Genomic DNA, 12,812 nt, shown 5'->3' on the forward strand with positions numbered 1-12,812 from the left:
TCGCGAAAACGTTCTACTTCAAAAGTCCAGCAGACATTGAAGTTGGGCGAATGGTCAGACGGTCCTTCAAGATTTTCAGATACAACAGCAAAGCGAACCCTGGTGACGTCCCCTAGGAAAAACAAATCACAATCTCAATCAACGCTACAATCAATAGGAAATCGCTCTAATCCATTATTGAATGATTTAGAAGGATTCAGCTCAGACTCTGATTTTCACGATGAGGAACAAACGTTACTGGTAGATGAACTAGCGATAGAATCATCTTCACAGGTAGGCAGTCCAAAAGTGAAACATAAACAAACTATTTCACGAAATGCAGAGATTCGCGAGCAGGGTCTCAAAAAATTAAGAGAGATGTTCAATGAGCGAAGAGATCAAAAGAAACTGCTCTCAGATGACTACGAATCAAGCGACATTGACTCAGCACCGCTGAACAGCAAGGACGATGGCTTCGTAATCAAATTGAGCAGTGACATCGCCAAGGAAGTAGCAGATTATGATCAACCCTCAGAGAGTGAGTTTGACTTGCCGTCTTCTCTGACGCCATCAGAGCTTGAAATTATTGATCAAGACGAGAGACGATTTCCATTCGAGCACTCAAATTCATCGAAGTCGAAGTCAGAACTTATATCTTCTAGACAGATGGACAATTACGAATTATGCCCCCTTTGCGGAGAGCCATTACCAAGTAATCTTCGAGATCGAATCTCTGAAGCGAAATCTCTCAGAGGATCATATGAAATTTGTCTATCACATAAGAGGGCATTTGCTATTGAAGACGCGCCAAGAAATTATCCTCGGGCATTTAGTGCATCGGAATTGACAAGAAGAGCTATGAAATTTCGAGATGATCTTCTGGAAATAGTAGAAGGTCGAATATCGAGCGACTTTCATCAAGCGGCTAGAGACCGGTACCAAAACGAAAGCAAAAGAGTTGATGCCTTACAGCAAATACATGTAGGAGAATATGACATGCTGCCTGGATATTATGGATTCAAAGGTAGCGAAGCACTACTTCACGCTGCATTGGAATGCGCCTACTCAACTATTTCAAGGGTCGGCAAGAAAGAAAGGTGGATTTTAAGTATGTCACCGACAGGATATGCCTCAAGTGTACTAGTGCCCGAGCTAGCAGTCAGGCTAATAATGGAGGACCAATCTTGCGATCGTGTCGAGGCGGAGAAGATACGGATCGAGTCTATAGAATATGGTCGATTAGTCTATGGTGAAACTTGAAGGAGATAGCGATCTGCATGAATACGTTAAATCAATAATATATGCATCGAGATGGTGTTTTGGATAGTGGGTTATATGAGAAGCGCTGGCATGTATTCTCCAAAAATTGATTGAAAGGACGTTCTCCGTGGTCAGCCTCGAATTTGTGAATATCCAAAATTGTCAGAAAGTGAGGGAGATTATAGCAAGTGAGAGTTCTTTAGGTTTCGCAATACTAGAAGATAAAGTCCTCGAGCTGAAGAAGATCCACTCCAGGAGGACGGTGCAGTTCTGAGACTAGCTTCAAATTGATTTCAGTCAAAACCTTAACAATGAAAGAATCTTAGGTTGATACTTTGGATGGGCATTTCAGTAGAGCAATACTTATTCAGGAACTGAACTTATCTCGCGCTATGGATTCCTAATTAGGGTGCTGGACTGAAATAGTGCTAGTGTCAACAGCGCCAGTTTGAGCGAGATATTCGGAACAAGATACGGTTGGATCTGTTCTCCGCGATTGGTTCTTTTGAATTCTTATTGACTAATAGCGTTTGGACGAATCGAAAGTGACAGCCGTTCGTAACCACCGTCTAGTTCTCTAGCTGGTAGGACATTTTATATAGTTTCTGGGGAATAGATAGAGCAGCATATTATAAAAAAAGGCTGACTGATTAATAAAACTCGGTGGTAAACTCAGCAAGCTTCCACATGCGCAGCGTAAATTGATTCTAGTAGATATAAGAAAAACTTCATGACTCAATTCAAGAACTGGTAGCCAACACCGATTTCGGACATGGTGGGGACCTTGAAAGATCTTGGAGAGGTACAACGACGTCCAATTCGTAACCGCTTTCGGGAGATGCAGAAGTGAGCTGATACAGTAATATCTAGCAGAAAATAACTATTTCCTAAAATCTGCATACCATTCAGCTGGGATTGCATATAGGAACCTATATTGAAAGATGGCTCCCAAATGGGCCAGATTCCGCCCATGGCCCAGCTATTTGGAAAGGAAGCAGTTTGCGGCCTTAACCGGCATTTATTCTTTGAAGGATTCTCCCAGAAAGTGCTACATGCAGTACGTATGCGGACGTGAAAGCGGACGGCTGGTAGCGTAAAATGCAAAAAGAAAAAAAAGCAGATGAATTTGAGGGTCAAGCTGTTCAGGTAGGGTCAAGATGCGAGACAAAAGCAAGAAAGGAACTCAAATCGAACATGCTTTGGCCTCGGCAGTGATCTGCAAGAGCAAGCCGAAAAATTGAGCACAGCGCCACCACTAGCGGTCTCAGATACAAGCGTATACCATCAATACTCATCTTAGATGGGACGACTGTCAGCGCTTTTTGGCCTGTCTATTTGTCCCAGATTCTAGAGTGCAGATGTCAGAATTGAATTGCAAATCTGGACAAGCAAAAGGCAATATCTCTTTGCATTCTAATATTTCGTTTGGCTCGTGTGAGTGAAACGGCAGCGTTGTGGACCGCTTAAAGCCCTCTCGGACATTAACCAGCGGCAACTGAATTAATGATCGACTCGACATCGGAAGTGCGCACGAACCGGAATAACCTTCTGTTGCCGTACGATCGGCTGCAGCCGCAGGTGCAGATGCAGCTGTTACAGTAGTGTCGGTCCTATCACCGTCTAGTTCACCTCCCAAATAGGACCTGCTCTAAGTTCCTGAACTACTTGGGAGACAAAAAGCCAACAACAACAGCCAGACTGACATGTGTTCGGGCTGCACTGTGCCTAGGATTTTGACAAGCCTACCGGAACGGGCTGTCTTTTCCTGCGCAAGCTGGTGAGGAATCCGATGACGGGATGTTCCGAAACAGTAGTCGACTCAGATTACATTCGGAGCAACGGTGAAGATTCGAACGGGTGATAAAGAACTTCAGGTTAGGCTTACTGGACCCGTCTCCGAAGTCAATTCTCCGAACCGGACCGCAAGATTGGCTCCGGCCACGAGAGTGTCTGGTCACTATCTATCACCAAGCCTGTAAACCAGCCTTCAAAGCAGCATAGAAGCTGCAATTGTCTGTTGTCGCGGTCAACAAGACAAATTTCGGAAATAGCTGTTCCCGACCTGGGGAGATTCTGGATGCTCAAGCTAAAATGAAATATATGATAGGCCCCGAGAGCGGCGTGGCGTCAGATGATCATCGGTAGGGACGAACCCTTAGAATGGATTAGACTTGACAAAATTGAGTTAGCAGGAAACAGGGAAATAGAAGCGAGATTTCCAAGCTATAGTTCTGTAGTCTATCACAATTGCGAACTGCACGCGATTCCCTGGTTACAATCTCTGACAATCCCCGACAACCTGAAAAGAACTTTCAGCCCAAAAGACTGGCGCTCTCATGCCCTGAAGCTTTTCTAATCCATGTTTGGCATCAAAGTCGGTGGCTGCCGTCGGTTCAGTCCATAAAAGACGTTTATCCGTTTTCACTCGGTTTCCATTGCACCGCCTTACTCCGTTAAACGGGAAGTATTTCGATTACCGCCCTGGTTTTGGTTTCGACCATGTGATGATTTCCACCGGTCCTGGTCGTAAGTAGCTAGAAATTACAGGTTACAACGAATTCAGCGCACTACTTTGTCCACGCTAGTTGATCTAATGAGTAACTACCGGTGTCTGTTTTCTCTCACACGGAGACATTTGGCTCGACTTGAATGTCTGATTTCGTTCGACATGGCCGGGCTGCCTGGTGGCAGAATTATCTTTGTCAGGAAAATCTGGCTTATACTGCGCCCTCGGCCCGTGAAGATAGACTCCTCTGCATTCTGAATGTCCGCGATTTACTCATCTTTGGTCTGTAACGTTCTTGACACTTTTGTTTTCTTTCTTTCTTCTTTTTGCGCTGTCTGCAGGGTTCAGGAAGATCAGGTCTGCACTATCAGGATCATAATATCGTCGTAAGTCGTGTTGCTGCATATCGTCTTCTCACATCGATCGATTTTCTGTCTTTCGATCTCATGGCGCTCTGTCTAGACGTTTCGTCTACTGGTGCGAAGGAGTTTTTTCAGCCCAGCCAAAAATGCCCGCCCTTCGAGCTCATGTCCAACATGACCTACCATGGCCTTCTGAAAGCCTTTCCTGGATTTGTGGTAATTTTCGACGATACATTTACAATCTTGGATGCCTCGCAGCTTGTTCACGAAGTCTATGCTGATGATCCTCGGTTTGAGTGTCCCGATAGCCATAATAATGACTGCTTGTGCGTAATCAAGCATCGATTTTCGGATCTTGGTTTTTGTTTTTTGGACTCAGAAAATGTAACTCCGCTAATTAAGGAGTCTGCCGATCGTCTACTTAGTGCATTGCCATTTGGTACTTCTGTTCAACATGTTTATCTTGCGTCCGCAGATGGACAACAGATTTCTGATTATTTTCCGATAAAAATCAGTATAACAGTTCTGGAAACCAAACGTTATTACGTGTGCACACTTAGCAAGAGTCCCAAAGTCTACATTGATAATTTCAGACTCAAAGATGGGAAATTTGGGTCTCCAAAGTTTTCTGGCAAACTTTGCGCAATCTCGCCATTTTCTTCCGAATCAGCTATCACTCGGCAGAATGCGCTAATACTCAAAATGAAGGAAGCAATCCTTGATGTTATTGACGTGCCCGTCATAGTGTCTTCCTGTGATGGATCAGTGGTGCTACATAACCATGCTTTTCATGAGCTCTTTGGTGAAGTTCCTCCAACAGAAGGATTCAAATGGATGGTTGAGCTCGGATGCTACAAACCTGACTTTCTAGAGCGAATGGCAGAGAGCGATTATAAGTTTGACAAATTATGTATATCAGGAACGCCTTACAGTTACGAGTTTGGTATGATTGTCGGCGGACTGAAACGATTGTACGAAGTATCGGCTAAGCCAATTTTCTCTGGTTCAGATATGTCTTCTGAACGACTTGGAGGAATTGCAATATTGCGAGATATTACTGGATGGCATAAGAGACTACAAGATAGTAATAGGCTAGCTGAGCTCGAACATGGCGAAATGCTTGATCATCTGCCGTTTTTCGTTTGGAGAACAGACAGTCAAGGAAAAGTTACATATGCATCTCAAGCATGGAATAAAGTATCCAATCTTCTGCAATATGGCAGCATCGAGAAGTACATTATTCATCGAGTAAATCCAGCGGATGTGGAGCGTACTTTGATTGCCTGGCGAACTGCAGTTGCTAATGGATCAGTTTATGATATACATAATCGAATTCAGATTAATGGGGAAGAAAATCATTGGATGCACACCCGGGCAATGCCGATACGTGACACTCAGGGCAAAATTTATAAATGGATAGCTGTGACAGCCGATGTGAATGAGCAAGTAATGGCTACTATCGCTGCTTACAGATATCTGGAATATATCAGATGTCTGGTTTTAGACTGTAAGAGAGTTTTTGTGTTTTACATAACCTAGATTAGCTAATGAGTTGGTAGCCGAAACTTGTATTTGGTCGATCGACAAAAATTTTAAAGTCATGATGAGGGAAGGACTTCCGAATTCAGAGCTAAGTCAGCACCTAGTTGTAGGATCTGATATCCGCAATTCTGATCCAGGCTTCGAGGAACTATGCCACCCACTTTTGTCAGTCCTTGAAGGACGTACGAAATACGCAACTTCAGAATTTGAAATGAACGGTAAATGGATTAGAACTCGTTATGTACCCATTTATCCGCGCCAGGCTCCAGAAGTTCTAGTATTTCAATCTCAAATCGATGCTGATTTTGATACTTCTGAAGTTATTGGTGTTATTGGAGTTAGTCAAGACATTACGAAGAGGAATCTAGCTGCTACGGCACTTGAGGAGCGAACACGAGAAATAAATGTCTTGAAACACAAAGAATCGGCTGTTGTTGCGGAGAGTCGGCTGAAATCTCAATTCATGGCTACGATGTCACACGAAATCCGGACACCACTCACCGGTGTCGTCGGGTTATCAGAACATTTACTGCAGACCGATCTGAACGAAGAACAGCGGCAATTTGCTGAGAGCATTCTATATTCTGCTACTAGATTATTATATTTAGTTCGCGACGTACTTGATAATGCAAAGATGGAAGCCGGATTTATGAAGATCCGTGGAGCTCCATTCAGTATGAGGGAGTTACTTGAAGGACTGTCGAAACATATATCATATGAATGCTCGTGAGTAGACTTTTTTGTTACTTCGTTTAAGTGGGAAGATACTAACGCAAATGTTCTAGACTAAAAGACCTTGACTTTCAATGTGATTTCCAACTTGATTCCGCAGTGGATTATGTTATTGGAGATCAAGTTCGACTGAACCAAGTGCTGATTAATCTTCTTAGTAATTCGATAAAGTTTACACGTGCTGGTTCAATCACATTTGCAGTTCATGTTGACAGATTGTCGAACCTAGCCAGTGACGTGAAGGAAGGAAAAGTTATATTACGGTTTGACATTATTGATACTGGGATTGGTATGGAACCTGAAGTATTGAAGGATGCATTTATTCCGTTCAAACAAGCTGATGGAAGTGACGCCCGCGAGCATGGTGGTACTGGATTGGGTTTATCCATTTCCAAAAGTCTTGTGGAACTGATGAAAGGCACAATTGATATCGAATCAAGTTATGGGAAAGGAACAAAAGCCTCCTTTGTCATTCCTTTTCTGGTTGGATTGCCTTCCAGTATTGAACGGCCTCAGACGAAACTGAAAATGTCGTATAATATGAAGCAAGGTACGGAATCTAGAACTCCTCTCGTACGGAAACTTTCATCCGAATTAGGCTCACCTCCGACATTATCATCGGCATTGGTGACGCCTCCATCTTCATTTGAGGAAGAGAAGGTGCTGACCCGACAAACCAATATTTTGGTTGTTGAAGATAACCTGATCAACCAGAAAATTGCCACTTTGACGATTTCCCGGTTGGGATTCCAGGCATCGACGGCTTTGAATGGGCAAGAGTTCCTAGATAAATTGGACGCGCGGAATCCACCAGATTTGATTTTGATGGACTGTCAAATGCCGGTGATTGACGGATATACTGCAACCGCTATGCTACGCAGAAATTTCGGTGAAGTACTCAATTCTGTACCGGTGGTTGCGATGACTGCGTCTGTGATCGCCGGCGACCAGGAACGATGTTTTGCTGCGGGGATGGACGATTTTCTTGCAAAGCCGTTCAAGAAGCAGGAATTAGAAGAAATAATCCTAAAATGGCTAGATTCTTCGTACCGTGCACGTCCGGTTCCGCTGCCTAATGAAGACTTCCTCAGTTCTTTGAATCTATCAAAGCAAGAAGAACTGAATTTAGAGGACACAGGAAACTCACGATCGACGACTCTAGATGACGACGCAAGCGACTCCATGCAAGATGTAATTTCTCCGCTAATGGAGATTCATCGCTCAAGTATATCGTCGATCACTTCTTCATCTTCCGTCGATTCATTACCTGGAACAAGTGAATCTGCAGATCAATATTTACCCAAAGTAAGATTGGAGTAGGAATCAGGCAGCAAATAGTCAATCAATTAATACCCCACTGAGAAATTTCCGTTATGGATATATGATGACAAATTATGGTTGTATATTTTAGTGTTGAAAGGATATGTTAGGTAATGGTTTTGAAATATGGGAGCTTTCTTCTGGTCTTTTTAGTTTGGGTTGTAGGAAAAAAATGAATTCATTTACTCAATAAACAATCTGGTAACTCCGAGCTTCCAAATGCCAATCAGCAGACAAAACATCAGGCCGATCGAAACATTGACAGATCAAAGATAAGAGATCAAAGAGAAATCAGTATCTTTAGAGAAAGCGAATTCAAACAAGCCTAATTGGGCTTGTCACCTTTAGGAGGATATTCACTTCCGTCCGGTTTCGGGCAGGAACACCTACAGATAATTAAAAACTGTCAAAAATGCAAAAAAAAAAATTCTGCGACACATACCATTCAGATTTTGGTACATGATCGAGAACTGATGGAATGTGAAGACCGCAGCCAAACCAGGTCTTGCCAGCTATTCACAATGATTAAGTTAGTTTGATCTGCAAATGGAATAGGACATGTAAGACTAACAGCACTTGGAACATGTAGAAGGCTTGCACATAATTGATGATTTCAAATGAGATTATACCAAACTGAAGAGAAAGCAAACTGGATCTGCAAATATAAATCTCCGATCGATAATGTCAACATGAGCATCGGTAAGCTATTATCGCGAGCGGACCAAAAGCTAACACATGACTCCGGTTAGGGTGCTTGGACTGCCAGGGCCGAGCCGTAGTCAAGACAAATGTCAGCGGTCAGCGATGTATTTCATGACAGTCTTCAATAATTTTAAGATGCTGACGCAACGAAAATAATTCGGAACTCGAAGTAGTAGTTAGTAGTTACGCATACCAAGTGTTTGATGAACTGACTCGATCGCCATTCTCACTACTAGATGATGGTCGAGTTTGGACTAAGGATTTCTTGATCCCGTAAGCGTCAATCAGATCTTTCCAAGTTTTCATGTCGAGTTCGAAGATAGCCTGTTTCCACGACCCGCTGCTCTCTTGATCACTATCGTCATTGGAATTGTCCAGAATTTCCTGCGTAACCAAATACACTGTAGGTAGACCGTCCGAGTTGAGATCAAGAAAAACTCGCTTGTCACGTACGAGAAACGATAAGTGAAACAAGTTCTCAACACTCTGGGCAAAACTTTCTGGATTCATGACCAGATCGAAGAGCAAAATGCCTTTCCCAGACCGCGCAGCGCCGGTAGGTTCATCGCATATGGACTTGTAGACCTCAATCACCCGGTTAGCTGTAGAGTCCTTGTCTGCTGCCAAGTCGTCTGTTTGCAGCTCCTGCGGCCGTACAATATCTGTTGTAAACGCCTGTACGCGACTAGCATGGCTCTGCGGAACTCGCCGAGTCCGCAGCTCAACATTCTCAGACAGATATTTGTGGATCGCCGGGCGCCGACTACATCTAGCAGCAATATCGCCCAATTCCGCCCATCCCTTGCACTGTCTCTGCCGGTACGCTGCTGTTCCCTCAGATAAACCTGTTCCGTCATTATTTGCAGATTCGCCACTTATAAACTTCCGTAGATGAAGCACAAAATCGTCCACATCAAGGTCATGCTGGTTGCCCATTTTCAACATTCGCACTCTCTGGCCCAACAAGTCATTGTTCAGCGCAAACAGACGCGAATCCAATACTGCCTCGTGCGGTGTATGTACGCTTTCATAAAGTTTATCGGTCTTCTGCATCGACTCCCGCAACATCTCGAGTCCATCGTCCGCAGTTGTCACTTGAGTTCCATTATCTCTGTTGGCGGGAAGAGTATTCACAGAATTCTCCAGCGTCCATTTCGTTAAATCCTGGTACCTCACGCGAACAGATCGTCGCTCTTTAGCTTGATCACTCGGATCATGCTGTCGTTTCCGCTGACTTGAAGTCTGTGATGCCGTTCGCACCATGGTCGGTTGATTTCACGTACGCGAAGTGAAATCTAATAATCGGTTCGCCCAATACCGTTACTGCTGATTTCCGTCGCTAAGACGCTGAAAAGAACCAATTCCTAACTTTCGATATTTACAAAATTAAGATCCAATTGCTATTTGGGATGGCTATTAAGCTGAAATGAACGCGTGCAGAACACGCGTTTCTGAATTAACCTGAAAGTCCCCCACCAGCAAGGTCATTTGTGGGCTAGTCATGTGACTTATATCAGCGCTGTGGCCGAGCTAGTAATCGGCTGATTTATTCTAAAATATAGTTGATATAGGTTCTTATATGTAGAAATTTATAATTATAATTAATTAAGTAGATGACAACAGACAGCAAAGACAAAATAAAGCTGATCGGAACAAAATTAGAAATGAAAAAATGCAACCTGTTCAAAAGCTAACAGCGGCGTAGATATATATATAATAGATCAAGATTTTGATTCAGGCCTGATTTCCTCTCGTCCACGAGATGTCAACAATTAAGGCTGATTTTGAGCTAAAAAGAAATAGCATTTGAACCCAAAAAAAGGTATTAAAACACAATGCATTGCGGTAACCACACCTGTCCCATGCGCTGCTCTGGTTATTTTGAGCAACGTAAACAAAAAAAATCATGCAGATACTCCTCCACCTTGCGATTTTGGGCTTTATCGAGAAAAAAATTGAAAGAAATGACTGGCACAGCTACTACCTATAATATAATTCGGACAGAACTGATAAACCAATAATATCTATAACGAGACTTGAAGAGGATAGACTAGCAGATCTTGCGATGGATGAATCAAAAATTTATCATGATCTAACGATCACATATCATCTGGATTCAGCACACGGAGAACTTTCCTTGAGTAATCAAATTCGTCTCGGACAGAGCCACGGGAATAGTTGTTGTGCATGTACATAGCTCCAGGATCTATTCGCTGATCAACTTGTACAGGCTCAGAAGAAGGAGGTGGTGCACCGTAAGTTCCAGAAAATGGATTCGTGAAGGAACTGCTATGCCGGTTATGGTCGCTGCCACCTGTTGCTGCACCAGTAAGACTGGAGTGTTTGCGACCCATCAATCCGTTCATGGATAAAACTCCACCCTCCAGGATTGGAGAATTGTTGTGACGCGACATGCGCATAGCTGCTTTTTCTTCTGTTTGCCGGATACGCCGTCGCCGAATAAGAAAAAATAGTAGCAATAGTAGTAGAAGTAAACAGATCAGGCCTACAACGACAAAAGTTCCGGCAACTTTGCCTTTACTATCCCAAAAAGATGAAGATGATTTCGCAGACGCTGTAGCTGAGCTCGAGGAATCGGATTGACCGGACGAATTTGTGGAGGAGCTCGCAGAAGTAGAAGATGAATTACTATCGGATGTAGGCTGACTGTCTGTGTTGGAATATGTTGTGGTAACTATGAGAGTTTTTGTAGTTCCTCCGGTGACGGTCACAACCGAAACGATACGAGAAATTGGAGGACTTGTAGTACTTGTACTGGACAATTCCGTGGAAGAATTGTCGATAGTTGAGTCTGTAGCAGTGGTTGTGTTTGCGGAGGGTGATTCTGTTGAAGAGGATGTGGATGTGGATCTCAAAGTCGGTGAGGTTGTAGTAGTTGAAGAAGTAGTACTGGATGTGGACGTGGTACTCGAGGTGGTAGAAGTCGTGCTCGATGTTGTGGACGTAGTGCTGGATGTGGTAGAAGAGGTACTAGACGTTGTGGATGTTGTAGAAGAAGTCGTGGGTATGACAGAAGTGTCCGACGAGTGAACAGACTCTGAAGAAGATGAATCATAATCAGAACTATCTGTAGTTCCTGCATCATAACTGGATGTCTCTGAGGGGTCGGAATCATATGTAGAGCTTTCCGTCGAACTGGGATCTGAAGTAGAGCTGTCTTCAGAAGTTAGAGGATCATCAGAGGAAGTAGAAGTTGAGCCGTCATCAGATGAGCTTGTGGATGTCGAAGAGGTTTCAGCATCGGAAGAGGTAGAAGTACTAGAAGTTGACGTGGTTGAGGCTTGCTCAGTACTCGTTGGTGGAGAAATCTCAATGTAACCATACAGACCCTTGGCAAGGTTACCACAAGGATCTGCAGGATATCCGGGACAACTGTCCTCGGAACATAGAGACAAAGTCTCGGTAGTAGCGGGCATAACATTGGAGCACCAGCAGTTGGAGTCAAGCAAAATGGCGAAACTGTAGGAGCCCTCGCAAGTACCAAGACATGCGCCGTAAGACTGATAGATATCGTATACTATATTTGGTCAGAGTAGTGAACGGGAGAGACGAAAACGATAAGGAACAAAAACTCACCTTCATCAAAATCCGAGCCAGTGTTTTCGGAAGAGCAGTACGTGAACGAATTGGCTAATACTTGGACTGGCAGCAAAGAAAGAGACAGTAGTGTCAACAATGCAGGCAATGTCGGCAGAAGCCGTCGAGCAACGAGCCCAGGAAGCATTGTTACGACGAGAAGAGCGAACAAGTCCGGGAAGGAGAAATAAACAGGCAGAAACTGGAGGAGCGACGGGCGCGCTCAAAACTTCGTGACCATGCGCTGTTGTCGGGGTGAAGAAGAGCGAGAGTAACAGGAAGAGGTCTGGAATCGGTAGTTCCTTCCTTTTCTGTGTGCTAAGCGGGTTTGCTGCTATTTTGTGAGAAGCTTGTCGGACAAACTTCGCAGACTTAGACGAGCAAAAGAAACGCTCGGAAAACACAGAAAATCTCCCTGTGTGCTCGCAGCGCAGCAAGAACACACGATATAAAGTCTAGAAAAACAGAAAAAACTAACTCAGAACGTGGACCAGGAACAGAGTCAGGACTTTCCAAGCGGCACCGGTCGGGACTTCACGCACCTTTGGCGATCAGGTTTTGTTTGGTCTTCGGTGCGGTCACTTGCAGTAATCACGTGGAATGTCACGTGGAAGGGGCGACGGTGTGTTGGGACGTGAGTTGAGGATGGTCGAGTACGTGGGTGGAACAGTCGAACTTTGGAAAGTAGTCTTTTACGCTAAGAGAACTAAGAGCAACAGCAACAGAGAGCAGCGGCAATGTTGAGTAGAAGGAACAGAGTGAGAGGAGGGTAGTGGAAGGGTAGGCAGCACGACCGTTAATTTTACCTCGAT

At 44.0% G+C, this 12,812-nt stretch overlaps 4 protein-coding genes across 4 annotated transcripts; 2 read left to right on the forward strand and 2 right to left on the reverse strand.

Moving 5' to 3' along the window:
- Window positions 1-837: 837 nt before the first annotated feature.
- Window positions 838-1,239, forward strand: V1516DRAFT_671954 (restriction of telomere capping protein 4; the record flags this gene model as incomplete). The annotated part of the gene is made up of 1 exon (XM_066921669.1): window positions 838-1,239. The coding sequence occupies one exon, from the start codon at window positions 838-840 to the stop codon at window positions 1,237-1,239; it is 402 nt and encodes a 133-aa protein (XP_066779338.1).
- A 2,764-nt stretch (window positions 1,240-4,003) lies between these two features.
- V1516DRAFT_684481 (uncharacterized protein) lies at window positions 4,004-7,701 on the forward strand (the record flags this gene model as incomplete). The annotated part of the gene is made up of 4 exons (XM_066923564.1): window positions 4,004-4,027; window positions 4,087-5,614; window positions 5,652-6,375; window positions 6,435-7,701. The coding sequence occupies 4 exons, from the start codon at window positions 4,004-4,006 to the stop codon at window positions 7,699-7,701; spliced, it is 3,543 nt and encodes a 1,180-aa protein (XP_066779339.1).
- Window positions 7,702-7,918: 217 nt separating this feature from the next.
- Window positions 7,919-9,928, reverse strand: V1516DRAFT_221197 (Nse4 C-terminal-domain-containing protein). Its single transcript, XM_066918764.1, has 3 exons — window positions 8,597-9,928; window positions 8,144-8,213; window positions 7,919-8,087 (listed from the first exon to the last, which is right to left on the reverse strand). The coding sequence occupies exons 1-2, from the start codon at window positions 9,664-9,666 to the stop codon at window positions 8,147-8,149; spliced, it is 1,137 nt and encodes a 378-aa protein (XP_066779340.1). The 5' UTR covers window positions 9,667-9,928; the 3' UTR covers window positions 7,919-8,087; window positions 8,144-8,146.
- A 574-nt stretch (window positions 9,929-10,502) lies between these two features.
- On the reverse strand, window positions 10,503-12,148 carry V1516DRAFT_620115 (uncharacterized protein; the record flags this gene model as incomplete). Its single annotated transcript, XM_066919474.1, has 3 exons — window positions 10,503-11,394; window positions 11,695-11,941; window positions 12,001-12,148. The coding sequence occupies 3 exons, from the start codon at window positions 12,146-12,148 to the stop codon at window positions 10,503-10,505; spliced, it is 1,287 nt and encodes a 428-aa protein (XP_066779341.1).
- Between the last annotated feature and the right edge of the window lie 664 nt (window positions 12,149-12,812).

This window comes from Lipomyces oligophaga, assembly GCF_038497815.1.
Source record: "Lipomyces oligophaga strain CBS 7107 unplaced genomic scaffold V1516scaffold_2, whole genome shotgun sequence".
NCBI classification, from domain to species: Eukaryota; Fungi; Ascomycota; class Lipomycetes; order Lipomycetales; family Lipomycetaceae; genus Lipomyces; species [Lipomyces] oligophaga.

Coding starts and splice junctions, on each gene's coding strand:
- V1516DRAFT_221197 (XM_066918764.1), bottom strand. CDS start 9,666: ATGGTGCGAACGGCATCACAGACTTCAAGTCAGCGGAAACGACAGCAT. Junction 8,214..8,596: donor GTCAGTTCATCAAACACTTG/GTATGCGTAACT, acceptor CATTGTGAATAG/CTGGCAAGACCTGGTTTGGC.